Here is a 19,564-nt window from a genome sequence, read left to right as displayed (position 1 = left end):
CAATTGTTTTCTTGGTGACTATGGTCCCAGCTGCCTTGAGATCATTTACAAGATCCTCCCGTGTAGTTCTGGGCTGATTCCTCACCGTTCTCATGATCATTGCAACTCCACGAGGTGAGATCTTGCATGGAGCCCCAGGCTGCGGGAGATTGACAGTTCTTTTGTGTTTCCTCCATTTGCGAATAATCGCACCAACTGTTGTCACCGTCTCACAAAGCTGCTTGGCAATGGTCTTGTAGCCCATTCCAGCCTTGTGTAGGTCTACAATCTTGTCCCTGACATCCTTGGAGAGCTCTTTGGTCTTGGCCATGGTGGAGAGTTTTGGAATCTGATTGATTGCTTCTGTGGACAGGTGTCTTTTATACAGGTAACAAGCTGAGATTAGGAGCACTCCCTATAAGAGTGTGCTCCTAATCTCAGCTCATTACCTGTATAAAAGACACCTGGGAGCCAGAAATCTTTCCGATTGAGAGGGGTCAAATACTTATTTCCCTCATTAAAATGCAAATCAATTTATAACATTTTTGACATGCGTTTTTCTGGATTTTGTTGTTGTTATTCTGTACATCACTGTTCAAATAAACCTACCATTAAAATTTTGATCATTTCTTTGTCAGTGGGCAAACGTACAAAATCAGCAGGGGATCAAATGCTTTTTTTCTTCACTGTAACTCCATCACCAATGGGGGGGGGGGTGAGGGTGGAGTGTTTGATGGCACAAAACCCAGGCAGGTGCTTAGTTTTGGTGGAACTGATGGTAAGACCACTTCTTCGTGGCACTCTACATGTTCAACAGCAGCACCTCCAACTCTTCCAAGCAGCAATCATCAGCAAACATGGTTGATCAAAAGGGAGCCATCCTTCGACCACACCCGGGCATCGATCAGCGGTCCCATTGTATTCGTACCAGACGAATTTTTTTGCGACACAGCCCAGGAAAACCTATCGAACTACGTGGTGAAAGTGATGTTAAACAATCTAGGAGTCAGACTATCCCTGTCGCAACCAAAGGTGAACGGGGAATGTCTTGGACTGCTAGACACATAGCTTTACCCGGGCCTGCCCATCATCATGAAGGCCCTTAATTATTGTGAGCAGCGAGTCAGGGATTCCAAAATACGCATAACGGCCTAAAGCCCTGGCCTGTTATCATAAGCCTTGGCTACATACACGGTCATGATGCACAGCCGAGGTGTAGATGAAATGGGTTGAAAACATCACAACTGCGAGACTGGACTCGGTCAAATCGCATGTCTGGCAGTGGCAGCTCTACCTCAACGTGGGGACACGGCTGGGAAGTGAGAGCAACAACGGATTAGAGACAATGGGCATTGATATTTTAACATTCAGTACCTCATGATTACAGGATTTTAGATAACCAACCAACACGCACTACGAAACAATGCACTCGATTGCAAAAATAAGCCAGCTCGGGGCTCTGGATTTCCCCCTTTCACCTCAGCTGGATTCTGATTCTTCTGCTGGTGTTGTCCTCTTGTTTCTTCTACCGGGCACTGCTCCTCTTTGTTTTATTTATAATCTCCCTTTCCCTGATCATGTGACTCTTAATTGGCCAGATGTCTAGGTCCATCTCTTCATTTGGGGCACGTGTCACAATCACGTGACTCTTATTTAGCCGCCTGTTTGGATCCCTTTACTCATAGGGGCACGTGTCACAATCACGTGACTCTTAATTGGCCACCTGTTTGGATCCCTTTCCTCATAGGGGCACGTGTCACAATCACGTGACTCTTAATTAGCCGCCTGTTTGGATCCTATTCCTCGTAGGGGCACGTGTCACAATCACGTGACTCTTAATTGGCCACCTGTTTGGATCCCTTTCCTCATAGGGGCACGTGTCACAATCACGTGACTCTTAATTGGCCACCTGTTTGGATCCCTTTCCTCATATGGGCACGTGTCACAATCACGGAACTCTTAATTGGCCACCTGTTTGGATCCCTTTACTTATAGGGGCACGTGTCACAATGACGTGACTCTTAATTATCCACCTGTTTGGATCCCTTTACTCATAGGGGCACGTGTCACAATCACGTGACTCTTAATTGGCCACCTGTTTGGATCCCTTTCCTCATAGGGGCACGTGTCACAATCACGGGACTCTTAATTAGCCGCCTGTTTGGATCCCTTTCCTCATAGGGGCACGTGTCACAATCACGTGACTCTTAATTGGCCACCTGTTTGGATCCCTTTACTCATAGGGGCACGTATCACAATCACGTGACTCTTAATTATCCACCTGTTTGGATCACTTTACTCATAGGGGCACGTGTCGCAATCACGTGACTCTTAATTGGCCACCTGTTTGGATCCCTTTACTCATAGGGGCACGTGTCACAATCACGTGATTCTTAATTGGCCTCCTGTTTGGGTTCGTTTCATCATTGGGAAATTCACAATCACTCCAGAACAGCGAACTGGAGGCACTGCAACTTTGTGCCACACACTCTCATCTCGATGAGATGAGTTAACAAGCACCAGCTATTGGAAAGCACCATCATCACATTAATAACATCTCCATATAGTTAACCTTGTGGCATCCATGCCGGTTATATTACATATTGAACCAGGGGATATAACACACATTGCAATGAATCAATAAAAAACAATGGACACAACATTAAAATTGTTTATTTTTCCAGTCCATATCCATACAAGATTTGTTCACTTACATTCCAACTGTTTAACATAAAACAGAAGTGACAGTATGTTGTCGTAGTTTAAAACAGTTGTTCTCAAACACCCATATCTCAATCTTGATTTGAAGCTTTCATGGCTGCAGGAATCCATACTCGTTGGTTCTTTACCGAAAGAACCAAAGAGTAGACCCATATCTCTGTTCTCCAGCCATTGAAGTGTTACATAGATGAGATGCTTCTCTAGTAGCATTATTGGTCAAAACGAGATTTGAATAGTGAACAGCATTTGAGTTCCACTGTGTTAAACGCACATTTCTCGAGTCAGCACGTGTGTTTTAAATAGAAGCGGAAATAGGACACTCGCTCAACATGATACAGCTATTCAGGTTAAGATGCTTATATACTTAGTTTCATTCTATCTAAAAAAATTCCAGTTCCAACACCACACGTGTATATTTATATAAAAGAGAAATATAACTCAATAGTATTTCTAAACATTATTAATGCACCAACATGCCAAATTTACGTTTGTCAGTAGTAGCAAGTCAAGTGTTCGAAATCTAACTTTGTTTTTAAATGGTAGTATGTGCCAAAGCCAATCAACAGGCTTTCGTTTAGTGCTACAATATGTATGGTTCCTAAGTGCCGGGCCTCTAGAAAGGGTTTCTGAACATGAGTTAATGTCTCTTGCCAGTGAAATGCGACTAATTTGTAAACATATATTCCCAAAGGAAACACAGTGTGGCGCTTAATGCTGTGTCAGCTTATCCTTAAAGTCAGTGTGACCCAACAAAAACACATGTACTTTTGCAGACGTTAAATTGCTTGACAGCTTTGTTGTTGGTTGATATTGAACGTGCTGCTGTGGCGCTCAGGTAAACAAAACGTATAATACAGGGTGTGATCGGGCAACAAGATGGCTACAAGAAAAAATAACTTTTGTACAGGTGCACAAACCTTGCATCTCATGGACACGATCTGTCCCTGTGTTCAATGGTTAATACACGTGGTAGTAGTTACATTGGAGAAACCAAACGACGTCTCGGACCGCATTCGTGAACACAAAGCAGACCTGAAACACGGTAGGACCAACACCTCGGCCGTGGCAGATCACTGTTATAATTCAGTAGGTTCACATGACATTGACTTCTCCAAGACAGAGGTTCTTTGCAAGCCATCTGGCTACCATGAGAGATTCGTTCATGAGGCTATCCACATATACAAACACAGAGACAATTTCAACCGAGAAGATGGATTCTGGCTTAGCAATCATTGGAAGGATTTGATAAACCATTTTGGGTCTTAATTGATTGTTCACGCTTACGGTGGCTTTCAGACCGCATCCATTATTTTTCGTCTCCCCCCTCCTCTTTTTCCGAACATAGATGGACTCGTCCATCTGATCAAACTGTCAAATCGCTCTCCGTGGTGCTAATGTTAAAAATAACCGCCACTTTTTCAAATTTTATTGTGGTTTTCACACCTGATGATGATTGCTTGTGTTGCAGTCAAAACGTCGTGAGGATTTTGTTTTATATTTTTTATTGTTTCCCTTCTACGTGACTTTACCTAAAGAACCAATAAAATGGTTCATATTCTTATCAGGCTTTTTTTGTCAACCCTCAGGATACATTTTTATGTTACAGTGTGGAACTGGCATAAATTGTTATTCGGAAATCACACACGAAATGTAAATAGAGATTCCAGATTTAGAACAGGGTTTTTATTCTTATACGTCAAAATATGGCACTTTTATTGCGATTGTGAAGGCACTGCCGTCCTGTTAACAAGACCCACGTCAGAGCTCCCACTCTCAATGTGGTCGTTAATAGAACTGGACCCAACTTAAGAAAACTTAGCGACATTTTTGCACCTATGCGGGGAATAAAACGACCAGTTATACATAAATATATAAAGAGATTGATTTAACTTTGAGACCTTTTTACCTGTATTATGGGAAAAGTATGCTTCTTACAATTAAAGAACGGCAATTACTTATCTTCTTTGGTTCTTTCGGTAAAGTCACGTAGAATGAGAAACGTCGTAAGAATATTATTGTTATTTTATTTTATCAATTTATTATTTTATTCTCATTCTACGTGACTTTACCGAAAGAACCAAAGAAGATGAATCCTTGCAGTCACGAAAGCTTTAAATGGCAATTACTTAGTCAGGAAAGTCTCAACATTTTTTTTGTCAAGAGGGTCCTGAATTTGGATGTTTTGCCAATTCCTATAATTATTTTTTTGGCTTGCAGGAAGAAACCGGAGTACTCGGAGAACACATCTGCATGCAAGATTGCAACATTCCGTGGGTTTGCAGGATTGCTGTAATCTCCTGTCCACCTCACAGCCTCATGGCAACAACACCTGGCAAGCCCTGGCAGTTACCCATCCAAGTACTAACTAGGCTCTGTCCTGTTTAGCTTCGGAGATCTGAGATCAGACTTGCATTAGCCGTCGTCATGAGCCCTTTAGTCAGGCGACTTTCTTGGCAACATTTCAGCTTCAACTCTACAAAAAAATGCAGCTTAGCATCACTTATACCACGAATCAACCAGGGCTAGGAATGAGTGTTCTGGTCAGAAACCAAGGTCATAAATCAAGGGACGTTTTTGGAGAGATTGATTTTTAAAAAGGGGGACATAATCAAGCCCTGTATAAAGAAACCACATTTGCTATATTCAGCAGCATAGCACAGAGTATTATAATTTTATTAAACACACATTTAATAAAATTGCCTTCTAAAAAAGGAACAATTCCAGTATTATTCCAAAATTCACCGAGTAAAACTCATCATAAGATACTGCTGTGGTCGCTGTCCATTGAAAGTGGCCATATAAACCACTGTCATAGTCTATGATGAAACATCAAAGTCCGAGTCAAATAACAGTAAGTCAGCAATTCAAGTACAAGCACACAGGCAAAGCAGCACGATGAAGCCGAGTCATCTACGGACAAAGAGCACTAAACAAGCAGGCATAATGAGCAGAGCTCAAAGAGTCACTAAAATGATTTGCCTTTTGAGTTAAAGGATATCCCATGGCATAAAAAAGTACAAAGTTGAAGATTACCAAAATAACCCATGTCCCCCCCCTTACCTCCCAAAGAATTGCAACTCTAGAATATATAATTTAGGAAGTTAATGCCACGTATGCATGTTATTTTTTTTATAATTAAAAAAATCTATGTTTCGCGATATTGCGAAATATATCACGGCATTTACCATTTCCATACTTTCAATGTCCACCAAAAAAGACAAATGCTCACATACTCGATTAGGAAAGCTTTCCCGACCCAAGACATCACAAGACTGCTTGTCATAGCATAAACCACACTGGCCACAACACGCAGCAGCTGCTGCAGACATTAGCCATTTCACATTCGTCACTGCTTTATACTCCCAGAGATGAGTAACCACCGAGTCAAAACAAACTGTCAGATGGGCCACATCTGTGCGGTCGCCAGTGACCACACAGTGCCTGAGATCAATAATACAATGTTTGCTCATGCATTTATTATTGCTTTTTTATGCCCAGGCGATTAGGCCCAGGTATCTAATACCCACGTTCCACTTGCACATCCGAGCCACGCCAGCCCGGGCCCTTCACTGTACAAGGTGGGTTTTTTCCACTGCCTACCCGCCATGCCAAGCTGGAACCAAACCATGGTATGGTGGGGGCCTCGCATGACATTTTGAATTAAGCAGGACCAAGGGTATTGTCTAATGATCCATTCATTGTGTGTGATGTTAGTCACTACACTGAGGACGTAGCGTCAAGCAAATCAAATACACGCATTTCAACACGTTCACCGCGTTCACCGCGTTTGACGGCAATGGCACGACCCGGCTTCCGCAGTGAAAGATCAACCTGGGCACCTCCAGAGCCGTGCCGGACTGGCTCGACACGGCCTTGGTGCGGTTCGGTTGTACAGTTGGAAAAGAGGTGTAAGAGGCCTCAAATCCAGCCACCCGCCCTTCAGCATTTCCCAGCGAGCCCAACCCGCACGGAGGTGGGCCTCGGGGTCGGACACGGTGGTCACTGGCCGCCCTCGTTGGTGGTGATGGCGACGAGCTGGCGGGCGGCCTTGGCGATGTCGTAGGCGCATTGGATCACCTGCTGCGTGAGCAGCTGCAGGTCCACAGGAGGCATGCCGGGGCCCCACGGTGCGGCCGTCTTGCGGCACTCGGCGGCGAGGCGGGCGGCGCTGCTCGTGAGCAGCCGCAGCGAGGAGCGCACGGCCTCCAGCGCCGGCCTCTGTGGGTCCAAGGGTGCAGATTCGGCACTCGCGAACACTCGCAAACAACGGGGCTGCAAACGTGGCCGGAACCCGGCTCATAGGTCAGTGCCGAGCCGGCACAGCTGTATATCCCGAGTATGAATCCAGGCAGCTGCCAGTGTTTAAAGTTGGGTTCTCAAGTGCAGCATGTTGATGATCTGAGCCCTGTTACCAATGGCTGTATATCATATTACATTCGGTGTTTTTCCCTCATTTCTGCTGTCTGTCTCACCTGATGACGATTGCTTGTGTTGCGATCGAAACGTCGTGATCGATTAATTTTCTATCTACGTGACTTTACCGAAAGAACCAAAGAGTATGGATTCCTGCGGTCATGAAAGCATCAAATCAAGATAATAGATTGAATTTGACTTTTGTAATATGAACATCTCTAAACCAAAACGTGTGGTTCTGAATCCTCGGTATAATAAAAGGTAACTTGCAGGCATCTCAGTAGTTGTGTTATCATCTTCTGTTCTAGCATGAGGTGATGCACTGTCCTGTCTTGACAGTTCTTCGTGGACATTTCTTAGTCTCATGACCAGATGGTAAGTGGCACAAATCAGCACAATTTGATTAAATTGGAAAAACGAAAATCATAACACAACAACTTCCTGATCTACCCGTATGTGTACACTCGTGGAATGTGAAAGCTGCTGATATAAATGTAAAAGCTGTCATTACCTTAGGGAATAGAGCTGCCATCTCGTATACTGCTGCAGATATTTTTTCTGAACACGGCACAAAGCTGGGAGAAAAGAGATTTGAGAGACAGAAAAAAAATTACAATGTTTGAGGCAACGCGTTCTTGGAGCAACGGTTTTGCTTTTGGACATGTGAAGTTACGCTCTCGGATATCTCATGCTTTTAATCTCCAACTGAAACAAAAAAACAAGCAATGTTTACGTACGCACGCATCCAACACTATCAACATCATGTTAAAAGTGAAAACAACAACACCCAAACACGCAGGGCGCAATTTACATGCTGACGGGACAGGGCATTTAGACATCCCGGTTTATTACACGCGTTATACTTATCTGCAGACAAAGTTGCCCATCCGCCAACACGCAAATCGCACGCCGTAGCTTTAACTATGTTAAGAGAATTTGTAAGCAAACGAGAAGAAGAAAAGGGCTCGGCTTGCAAATTCCTCGTCTGTTAAAAGACAGCGGCGGAAAAAAAAAAAAAAGCAGCAAAGCAAAGCGGGGGAAAAAAAGCCAAACAGAGAGGTATGACCCCAGGTGTGTGGTCCGAGGTACCAGTCGAGAGAGCTAGGCCTGTGTGGCTGCAGAGTGGGCTGGTGGGGCATGGGGCGATCGCCCCACAGCACCAGGCTGCTGAAGCACCCCAGGCTGTGCCTGAAGCGCCGTAGATTGTCCCTCTCCAGCTGCTTGCTGTGCGTCCGAGAGAGGGCGGAGGGGGGGACGGGTGGAAGGACAGAAGCGTGCGAGGTGTGCGGGGGGGGGGAGGGGGGGACAGGGACAAAGTAAAACAGGACGAGGCAAGGGGCTGGGGCAAGAGATAAGGAAGAGATGGATGGCTGCAGGGAAGAGGAGGTTAGTTGGACATTTGACAGTTGTAATGGAGGTTACAGTTAATGGAAAAGAGGGATGGGGAGAGTGGAAAGGTTGCGGTGTAGAACTAAGCATTGAGGACAAGAAGATATCGCGACTAGTGAAGATGTACAAAGACGAAGGGGGGGGGGGGAGGGGGCGCATGGGAGGGAATTGAAAGGAGGGGAGGCAGGGAGAGAACGCAGTGAAGCTCAGCGCGTGGCCAGGAGAGCCATGCCGATGCGTCACCTGCATCACGTGAAAGCAGGAACATCAACTAAAAGCTTCAGTTTACTTTCTTAGCAGCGTCACGATAATGCTAATAGGAATCTTCGGAAACCTTATGACAGGCATCTCAAAATTTTAATTTTGAAGCTCTCTGCAATTGATTACATTGTCTAAAAATCATCATATCTATCCACTACCACAGACCACAGGATGCCACTTGAGATGAGCATCCTCATAAAACCTGGTCTACAGCACTGGTTGGCATCAGCAGGATCCAATCTATTCAAAAGCAGATGTCTAAAGTGGTCCTCTGATGGTACCAAAAATTAAGGGTGTCTGGCAGTGTGCTCTCTTCACCAGCTATGCATTTTATATTTGATACAGGGACCGTGTTCTGCTCATTCCTATTCCTGCATTGCAACTCAGTGAAAAAACTGTGATTTTTCTTTCACTGAAAAAAAGTTCGGAATAAGGATGCAAAGCAAAACACTCTGCATAGCATATGGCCGATGGACATAAAACACACGAGCCGCAAGCACACAACTCATCCAGATGCCCATTGTTCAGGATGCTCACCAGATCCTCGTGGGTCCCATTTTGTTACAAGTGGATACCCGCTGGCTAGGAAATTATCAATTAATTATCTTTCGTGCCAAGAGTAACTTGCGCTTACAATCAACGAAAACTAAACTTCTTGAGATGCATGCGTGTGCACAACGTGGCCTCTTCCTCTTCAGCGTTGAGGATATGTGCTCTCCCACCGCGTGTTTACGACGCGTTTACTCTCCCCGACCACGCGAGCGAACTTCATTGAAAAGGCGGCGAGCTTAAAACCCGCCGGGACCGCGGCTCTCGCGGCGAGAATGCGGAGACACGCGCACCTCTCGTGCTTGCTCTCCTGCGCCGCGCGCAGCAGCTCCTGGATGTTCTTGGTGATGTGCTCCGTCTTGTGGATCACGTCCTCGGGGCTGGGAAGCGAAGGGTCCACGTCTCCGCTCAACTCCTGACACTGCGCCGCGCCGGCGCCATCACCGAGCGGGGAGGCGCCGGCCTGCCCGTCGCACCTCACCCGCTCCGTGTCAATGCTGGTCCCGCTGCTGCCCACAATCACCAATTACACGCGGGGGAGGGGGTGGGGGGGGGCATACGCGGCGGTGTGGGAAGGCTGCACTTAACCCTTTTCCATTCCGATGACGTACGTGTACTTAGAATAACTTTATCGGTACCGAGGCTCCCACAAGGCCATGCGGGAGGGCGTGCGGCACAGTTTGGCGCCAGCTATCATAGAGTGCGGTCGTGTCACTACAGATCTCTGCGGAGAGTGCAATGTCTTTAAAAACAACGGCGCTACGCCTTTCAAAATAACATTAACGCTAACCGCTTGCGCGTTCCGAGATTTAGCGGTGAATGGTACCACCCTGCAACTTGCAGACGTCTCTGAATGTAAAGGCTTAAGGAACACACTCTCACTTATTGCTATATTATGTTTGAGGTGCAGTGACCCTCTACCACCAATGCATTTATTGTATGCTTCCTTTGCAATGTGGTAAAGATAAAAGTGCAGCCCTGAAATGTCTTGTTCAAGCCACCGCAAGGCAGAAGGGCCTCTACTCGAGTTGAGCTCGAGAAGAACCTCTCTCTTTTTGACCAACTTTTCCGTGCTGGTGTCTTGGAAGATGTCGTAGTTATCCGCACTTTACCCGAACCGCACGTGAACTGCCGATGGGTTCTCTGGTTTTCCCCTCCACATTTAGAAACACGTATTGATTGATTTACATTGTGTTGGTGCTATAAATGTCCAAATAATGGGCCACTTTTTGAGCCATCATTTGTGTCCAGGTTCTTCTGAAAAAAAAGTTAATACCTCAGTCGGCTTTGCTTAGTAGGGTGGGTATAGTTTAGTTGTATTTGTACGTGTTTGGATGATTAGTTTACCTCTCTTGTACTCTCTGCACGACTATCATGTTGTATTGTTTGTTGTTGTAACGTTCTTACCCGCCCCTACTGGACATCGGCTTTTTAGCTCATCAGATTCCTCCAGGATAAATAAATACTCTGATTCTGACTGGTGTACCCATTTATACTTCTGGATTGCAGGGGCAGGAGGGGGGTTTAAGAAACTTGCCCATCGTCTCAAACTGCCGTGCCGAGAGATCGAATTGGGCAACCGCTGGACTCGCAAGTCCGAAGAGCGTGAAACCTTTCCACCGCGGCAGCATATGCATTTTTGCAACGTGACCTTGCGCCAATTGCACAAAAAGGAAAATCCATAACGTTGTTTCGGCGAGATTCCTCTGGGAGTCTCAGCGTCACAAGGTAAGCTTTTATTGTGAATGCAGCGGAAACACATTCTGATAATGGTGCGATGAGTTTTCCCCCTGGTATGCGATGTATGTTACATTTCCAAATCACGCGATCGCCCCCTGACTTTTAAGGATATAAATATTTTTTGTGTCGCTAGAGTTTTATCGTGCGTGAATAATAAATGACTCGAGAAAATGACGGCGCATGTGCTACGTGAAGGTTCATTGGTCGGTATGGTTAAGGAAAGGCCGACTTCCATACCCTGTGTTATTTTGCTCCTCTTCATTTGGAGTGTTGTCATAGTCGCTTCCAGCAGCACTCAGTCTCTTGTCCAGTTTTGATGCCTAAAGTAGAAAAGTGCATTCATTCAATACAAAAACAGCAAAAGCAAGCCATTCACTTAAAGATGCAAAACAATAGTAACAGCACAAACTTAGATAACCGAGATCAGCGATTCCATCGAAAAAACGCTTTCACTGACAATTACATTCACGGCAATGTAGCAGCAATATTTCCGTCTACTGCCAAAACGTCTAACCAGCGTGTTGCAGATGTTCGAATTATTCGAGGCATTAACTGTTTTATTATTGTTCACCAGCTGTTTCACATGTAACGAGAAGATGCTGCGCCAGGACATTTCCAGTTTAATGGAGCCGTGAAATGTAAGTTTATGCAACAATGCCCGTTAACTGTGAAGACAGGCCAACAAAATGCAAATGACCAGCCAAAAATAACTTGCAGTTCACCAGGCAAGACTTTTTTTTGTTGCTCTGTGCATTTTTATGATTTATACAGCCACTTAAAAATTGACTAGCATTTTTTTCTGTCCGTCACTCTTGTCCGCTCCTTCTTCCTTCTCTTCTCTCCTTAATCTTCCCTCTCTCTCGTCTCTCTATCGCATCCTAGAGCACAGCTGGGGATCACTACGAATATGCTCTTTTGTACTCGCTCACGCGGAAGATGAGTATACCAGTTTATTGTGTTTCTGTACTGGCCGTTGCTCTTGAAAATATGAATGACATTCAAAGCAACAGTTTCATTGACTCGTGCAGGGAGCTATCTTCGGACAAGCTGCATTATGCGCTGTCGAAGCAGGTATTCCCGTGGTGCTGGCCGGCACAGCAACACTCGCTCACCTGTGTCCAGGTGTGCTGGTAGGTGACCACCAGGCGCGGAGTCTCTTGGCCCCAGGACACGAGGTTGGGCGACGACGGAAAGGACACGGCATTTGCGAGAGGCCCTCTTCCAGCTGGAGCCATGCAGCCTGGCACCACCCCTACGTAGCGTGGTGGTGAGAACTACCCCACAGACACAACAAACAAAAAAGCATATCCCATAGTCGACGGTATAGATTCACACAGATACAATGTGTTCTTGTTACTTTGCATATTCCTACCCTGCAGTGTCGTGTAACTGACACCACTGCCAACAGTCTTGGGCTGAATTTCGATTTAAAGCTTTCGTGACTGCAATGATTCATCTTCTTTGGTTCTTTCGGTAAAGTCACGTAGAATGAGAATAAAATAATAAATTGATAAAATAAAATAACACAATAATATTCTCACGACGTTTCGGCCACAACACAAGAGGCCTTCATCAGGTGAAGGGAGCGAGACTGTCTGGTCACTCCAGCGCTGTCCTACCAGACAGTCTCGCTCCCTTCACCTGATGAAGGCCTCTTGTGTTGTGGCCAAAACGTCGTGAGAATATTATTGTGTTATTTTATTTTATCAATTTATTATTTTATTCTCATTCTACGTGACTTTACCGAAAGAACCAAAGAAGTCTTGGGCTGGTCGTCTTTGTAAAAGAGCTACTAAGCTCAATGGCCCTTACCAGCTGGAATAAAGTCTTGAGTCTGAGATACTCTATTCAGTTTCAAGTAATATCGAGACATAGAGAGAACAACGCTGTTAATCAAAGCCTCTCTACATCTTCCACTAATCTCTATACACTTATTCAATATTTTAACACTCCACTGCGACATGTTTTCCAACATAGCCAGTCTAATTTGCTTACGACATTGTTGAGAATATAGTAAGAGGGTAATTAGAAGTCATCGTGTATCTATTAATGGATCATCCTATATTGTTGCCGGGTACCAAAATTATATTGAATTGCAAGGGAGTCTTTTGAATATCAATGGCAAGAATATTACAGCCCCCTAGCTGTCATTATAACACCATTAGACACATGTAATAGTTTAGTTGCATTTTGTCGGATGAGTTGCAAAGCTTCATTGCCGGTGAATTGCATGGGTCTACTCATTAGTAATGCCCTGTGGGTGATTGATAGAGCAATCATCAAGATATCATCACGATGACAATGCACAGTGGTTCTGGTATAGAGGAGGTCGTGGGTTTGATCCCGACCCTGACGCCTGCTGCTGTATATTTGGAGTTTGCGTGTTCTCACCGTGGTTGCGTGGAATTTTCTCCGGGTCCTCCGGTTTTTCCCCCCACATTTAGAGTCAATCAACACGCGTTCAGATTATTCGGCGACTATAAAATTCCCACGCGATAAGCCACTTCGTTGAGCTATCATTCGTGGCCAGGTCGCTTCTGAAAACAGAGCCATACAGCTCAATGGACCATACCTGGTAAAATTAAATAATAGCTGAGTTTTAGTTTAGACAGCAAATTAGCTGGCCTCGCCTGGGGACACTTTGGGCTCGGTGTCCCTTCGCTGGCGACGTAACTCACGCTGTTTTGGAAGGGCTGGCTGCTCTGGAATGCGGGCACCTCCCCTGGAGCCGCGGCGTCCCCGGCGGGGTGGTAGGCGCGGTGTCCCGTCTCGTACATGGAGAACGGCCGACACACCCTCCGCGGCCCAACATCGTTGCGATCGAGCGGAGCGAGCGGTGGAGTCGTGGATGGGGCAGAGGAAGGGGCGCTGTGGTTCTGGTAAACGCTGGTGTTGTACTGCTGCCGAAGCGCCGCGTTCTCGCTGTGCAGTTTCCTGACCTGACGGCAAAAGGGAAATATCACCGCAACTCAACGTCATCATTGCCAACATCATCAAAACCACTCGCAAGTAGATCAGCCCTGTAGCATTGGGGGGGGGGGGTAAAGCCCCCCCCCCCGCCACTTCTTCTAAAGGTTCTGCCCCAATAGTAAATTGTGAGAAAAAAAAGTGAAGAAATGTTGGTACAGCCTTTCCACGTGTACACAGGGAGTGAGAGCTAGGGCAGAATGCGTGATCCACAAAAGCAGACCGTATCGTGACTCATTCTGCTTAATATTTAACATCTGTCAATTTATTTTTTAACATTGATTGTGTTGTGACTCCCCCCCCCACCCCACAATCCCCTGAATGTTTCTATGTCCTCCATGAAGGAAGACCATGATACAGGGTTTCAATATGAGGAATGATCACCAGGTACAACAGGGCATATATTCTTTGGGTCTTTCACGTAAAGTCACGCAGATATGTTCAAAGAAAATAACAAAAAAAACCACAGATATTTTTTTTGTTATTTTCTTTGAACCTATCTACGTGACTTTACCGAAAGACCCAAAAAAAATATGAATTCCTGCAGTCACGAAAGCTTTAGGTACAGGGCATATGTTGTGGTAGCGCACACCTGTAAACCAGCACTGTGGAGGCAGGGGTTGGTTGAACACATGGGTCTGTAATGCCCCCCAATTGACAAGGCGACGAGGTGGCCAGCAATATTGCAGTACAGCAAGTGGATTCGTGAACCCATCTGGATAGGTCTTTGAGTGTTACCCCCCTTGCCTAAGTGGTTTTGCTTCAATAGGCACTCTCCTCCCACAAGAAAAGCACTCCTTAATAGGAAATCGGTCAAACATCCCAATGTAGGAGACCTCCTCAGTCTTGAGGCTCAATTGTCACCGACACTCTCTCAGATAAACAAACGGTAATGTATTTCATTATCGTCACACGAGTTATCACCAAGCTTTGCCATCGGTGAAATCAAACTCGTCGTTTTTTTCCCCAGACAATACCAATTCACCTTATTGCTCAATTAACAATAATTTGAGTATCAACTCGCACTGCTGCGTGGGATACACAGCCGCGGTGTAAGGTGCGTGTGACGTCAGCACGGGTGACATCATTACGCAGATGTGCGCGGTGACGTCGGCCCTTGCAGCCAGACAGCAAAACTTTTTTTGTAATAAAGTAGAATGGGGCCAAGCACGCAATCTTAAAGCATCTCAAACTGAGAAAGCCGGCCAGCTGGGTTGCTGCAGGGCTTGCAATTTTTTTTTATTAACAATGATCAATACCCGCGTTGCATGCCAGCTCTGTGAAGGACAGGCAATAATAATGCACGGTGGAGCAGTTTACAACATTTGGCACGGGCTTGTGCTAGTTGGCCAGCACATACAGCAATGGGTCACAGGAACACCAGACGCAATAAGGGAGATCAATGTGCTGCCATGTGCATCTGCACTGTTCACACGTGCACACACACCAGCCCTTTCCAGTGAGCCGTGCACTCAAATGATCAACGTCTACGTATCTTTTACTATTAATCAAAACGTTGATTTTCTTGAAAGATGCGAGCGCAATTAATGTATTTACGCCAACATGCCGTGACTTTGCGAATCATCTATTGTGATGGGATGTAAACACGCAAAAGGCTGATGACAAAAAGATTGCAATGCAAAATTACAAGTTATTTTTTTTTTGTGCGACACTGTCACTCATGAGTCTGTACTTGCTGCACTGCACAAGTGGATGGTGACATGTGGCTCACTGCAAAGATGCAGCCGAACTAAATACCTTGAGTCATTACATGCATTTGGTATGAAATACCAAATATTACCATCTCCGTAATATGGAAATGTATTGCCTCTACTGGATGAAGGCCTCTCCCATGTTGCCACCAATCCTCATGGTTTTGCAGTGCCACAACCCATCATACTTAAATAATCAGACAACAAACCCAGTCACCAGTGACTGCACGTTAAGTTTGGTTCTGCATTTAATTTGGCTAAATTCCATCTTTGGGAATTAATATATCGGTTTGAGCGTCACGAAGAGCGCGCGAGAAGATGTCAGAGGTAGCTCTATGATAACCACTTCCGTGGGCCATTTTATAACACGAAAGGTTTGCAGTGCTCTGCAGGAGATACGAACGTATACTTCGTCTTGTGACGTGACAAAAAAAATCTAATCAAATAGCCCAGCTCCAGTGCGCCACCCATGTTGCACCGTCGCGCACCTCGTGCTGCAGGTGCTGCAGCTCCTCGTTGAGGAAGCTGTTGACCTTCAGCAGCTGTTGCACCTTGGCCTCAGACGCTGCCAGGGCATTCTTGACATCCAGCAATTCCCGGATGGCGACGGGGCCATCCGTGTCGTTCGGAAATGCGGCATTCTGCTTGTGGATGCAAGAGAGGAAGGGCAGGGTGGGGGTAAGGGGACAGAGGAGGAGGAGGAATGGTCGGGGTGTGGCATTAGCACAGCCGCTAGGAGCCACTCAGATTATCGGTAAGCCATGGAAACTCCACAATAGTGTCACTGTTGAGTCCGACTAATGTGTTAAAAGCTCAGTACAATGCAATGCAATCGCGTGCTAAAAACATTAATCTTTGCCCTATCGCAAACAATCAAAGTGCTCACCACAATGCTTGCCTGAACATGTATTTCAAGGTTCAAATGTAATTTCAACAGCTACTTTGGCGGTGATGTAGACGCAGGGTTTGAAAATTCTTTGCTTTAGGTGACTGCGGCGTTTCTGTCATGCTCATTGCGAGGGATAAGACATGAGACAACCTTGTTAATATTCACTTAGATTGCATTAGGCTAAGGTTAAGAATTAAAAATGTTACTTCACAAACAAATGTGACTTTGTGACATTTACATTACATTGCCACTGTGAATAACTTTAAAAGCTTGTGTGAATAAAGTTGAAGAGTTAGAGTAGAGTTAAGCCCCTTGGACTAGGGCGCTAAATATATATAAATAATTATATATTGTCACAACTTCAGACGACAAAAAGTGTCAAACATCTACAGTATCTAGGTAGATGAGTACTTACAAATATAAATGAAATTCCAGGAATTTTCAATTGGCAAATTGATGGACTCACTAACACAATGTTAGTCAATGTTTTTCTTTACCATACTTCACCATGCTCGTCACAGCAGGTTGGTGAAGGGGGTAGGTTGGCAGGACTGATCCTGATATCACTTGTCACAGTTGTGAGTCACGGACAGGTATCGAACTCGGGTGGCTGGGTTTAAAGTGCACTGTGCTAAACCACTATACCACCACTGGACCAACATATATTCTATTGTAATATTACATGGGAAAGTAATGTACGGTCCAATGATCGACTGAGTTATTTATATCAAGAAAATTGCAATTGCCTAGTCAATCCAGCATATGGTGCCCTTTTATAGTCACTCTAATGCCAAGTAGAAAGTGACATTAATTTTACATCTTGTTTTTCATTGTTTGAAAATGTCAGGAAGCACAGCTTTTTTTCTGTATCGTCATTGGCCAGATCATGTGACCTAATCCAAAAATAAATAAAGAGCCAAAATATCGGCTGCGAAAGTGGAAATGTCATCATTTCAATGTCATTACCTTGTCCTTAGGTGGACGGGCTCAATAAGGAAATAAATAAATGTAAATGTGTCTGTGGATCGAGCAATTTAATATGTATTCATGCCATTGAATGAGTGTTAAAACGCAAGCTTCTTCATGCATAAAAAAGACGGCTTTAAATAAACGAATCTAATTCAGTATTTACATGTAGACGTGTCTGTGAAACTGCTGTCTGTGCGACGATGGGTACAGGGTAGTTATAAGTTGATCCTTACATCAACGGAAAACTGAGCTCTGAAAACTACCAAAGTAAACAAATCACGTGTTCATTTACAGTCCAATAAAGACACAAAGGTCACCAGCCAAACACTCGACATTGAGCACACACACACACACACAATTTTGATGTCCTGGATCACAGCGCCGATGAAATATTTACCAGAGATTGATTCAAACACGCTCGAGTCTGCCCGGGTTCAGGCAGGGACACAGAACGACATATTTACAAACAAGACCCCCTTTGCGCCTCGATCTGCTTTGGTACGAGTCGCACGGGGGCATTGGCACGGCACACCGGCTAGCCGAGGCAGCGGTGCAGCCATCAAGCGGGCAGGCGGTGCTGCTGCACCGGAGCGCGCGACGGTCGGACGAGGACAAAGCAGCTGACCACGAGGAGGGTGAAGTTGGAAACAGGGGACTGCCATTTGATTCCCGTGCACCGGAGGACACTGCCAACCGGACGACGCCAACTGCCCGCGGCGGTGGGCAGGAGCGTTGGGCCACGGAAGCCGTCTGCGAGCGGCGCTGGCGGACGAGCGGTGCGCGCCACCTTGCTGCGGCCGCCCCTGCCGTGGGGGCCCTGCTCCGAGTCGGGCTCCTCGTCCGAGGCGACGCTGTCGTAGTCGGGCTGGTCGTCCGCGGGAGGAGCGTCCTCGTTCCGGTTCGTCAGGTGAACGTCTGCCGGCATGGGAAGAGGGGTTCACGGTCGACCCGAAGAAAAGAAATGGCCGCTTCCGCAATAAGTTTACCTCAAGAGCTCGACGTGATGACCACTGCAGCCCTGACACTCTTATTTGATGATATACATCCCGACCCAGTGGCGGAAATTACAAACACCTCTTGTAGCAGCCAGTTTCTCCTCAAGCAAGCCACCGCGGACTTTCCGCCAAGCGGTACTCATGCTAGTTACCCTAAAAGGCTTTTGTTAACAACCAATAAAGATTTGAACCCGCAACATTGTGATTGTGGATAAGTTAGTCGCTTGACCGGATCCAGCGACCAATGGTGCTGAAGTTCTTTAACACAGTGTCTCCATTGTTAATTACTATTCACTGTACCAAAGAGCCACAGCACACTGCTTTGCCTGGCTCCCATACGCTGCTGCGCCTGGGAGCATATTAAAGGTGTCCTTGCCAATCTGTGTGCGCACACAGAGGAGGCGGTGGCTGGATACCTTTGGGCCCTAGAGTGGTCACGGCTTGCTGCCTTCTCTTGGCATCGCTCAGGATGTCGATGATGAGCATATTAAAGGTGTCCTTGCCAATCTGTGTGCGCACACAGAGGGGGCGTTGGCTGGATACCTTTGGGCCCTAGAGCGGTCACGGCTTGCTGCCTTCTCTTGGCATCGCTCAGGATGTCGATGATGAGCGTATTAAAGGTGTCCTTGCCAATCTGTGTGCGCACACAGAGGGGGCGGTGGCTGGATACCTTTGGGCCCTAGAGCGGTCACGGCTTGCTGCCTTCTCTTGGCATCGCTCAGGATGTCGATGATGAGCGTCGCAAACTCGCGAGCGTTGAAGCGTGCGAGCTTCTGCCGGCCCTGGAGAACAAGGATCAAGAGGGTGCCATGCGAGAGCAGAGTGAGAAAAACGCTACGACTACCACTGCGTTTTGACCGGCAAATAGTTGTAAGCGCCCCTACAGCCCGATTGGTCAGCAGCAGCAGCAGCAGCAGCCAGCGGCGGCAGCAGCAAGCACCAGAAAACATCAGCAGCAGCCCGTGCCTGCCAGAGCAGAG

At 46.1% G+C, this 19,564-nt stretch overlaps 1 protein-coding gene across 7 annotated transcripts in view; it reads right to left on the bottom strand.

Moving 5' to 3' along the window:
- Nucleotides 1-2,636: 2,636 nt before the first annotated feature.
- Nucleotides 2,637-19,564, bottom strand: part of LOC116939121 (ARF GTPase-activating protein GIT2-like) — a 71,141-nt gene continuing 54,213 nt past the window's right edge. For 4 of the 7 annotated variants that reach the window (XM_032947106.2, XM_032947105.2, XM_032947103.2 and 1 more), the window contains 10 exons: nt 19,255-19,366; nt 18,377-18,504; nt 16,220-16,372; nt 13,731-13,991; nt 12,165-12,326; nt 11,290-11,372; nt 9,606-9,821; nt 8,203-8,337; nt 7,625-7,688; nt 2,637-6,918 (listed from right to left, as the gene is read on the bottom strand). In XM_032947106.2, coding sequence (XP_032802997.2) covers nt 6,700-6,918; nt 7,625-7,688; nt 8,203-8,337; nt 9,606-9,821; nt 11,290-11,372; nt 12,165-12,326; nt 13,731-13,991; nt 16,220-16,372; nt 18,377-18,504; nt 19,255-19,366 — 1,533 coding nt within the window. In that variant the 3' untranslated portion in view covers nt 2,637-6,699. The remainder of the gene's footprint in view (nt 6,919-7,624; nt 7,689-8,202; nt 8,338-9,605; nt 9,822-11,289; nt 11,373-12,164; nt 12,327-13,730; nt 13,992-16,219; nt 16,373-18,376; nt 18,505-19,254; nt 19,367-19,564) is intronic. The other 3 variants (XM_032947109.2, XM_032947110.2, XM_032947107.2) reach the window with 2 other exon arrangements.

This window comes from Petromyzon marinus, chromosome 5 (genome assembly GCF_048934315.1).
Source record: "Petromyzon marinus isolate PM22_M1 ecotype Great Lakes invasive population chromosome 5, UKy_Petmar_22M1.pri1.0, whole genome shotgun sequence".
Taxonomy (NCBI): Eukaryota; Metazoa; Chordata; class Hyperoartia; order Petromyzontiformes; family Petromyzontidae; genus Petromyzon; species Petromyzon marinus.
The sequence above is the reverse complement of the archived record's forward strand: the minus strand, read 5'-3'. Positions and strand labels throughout refer to the sequence as shown.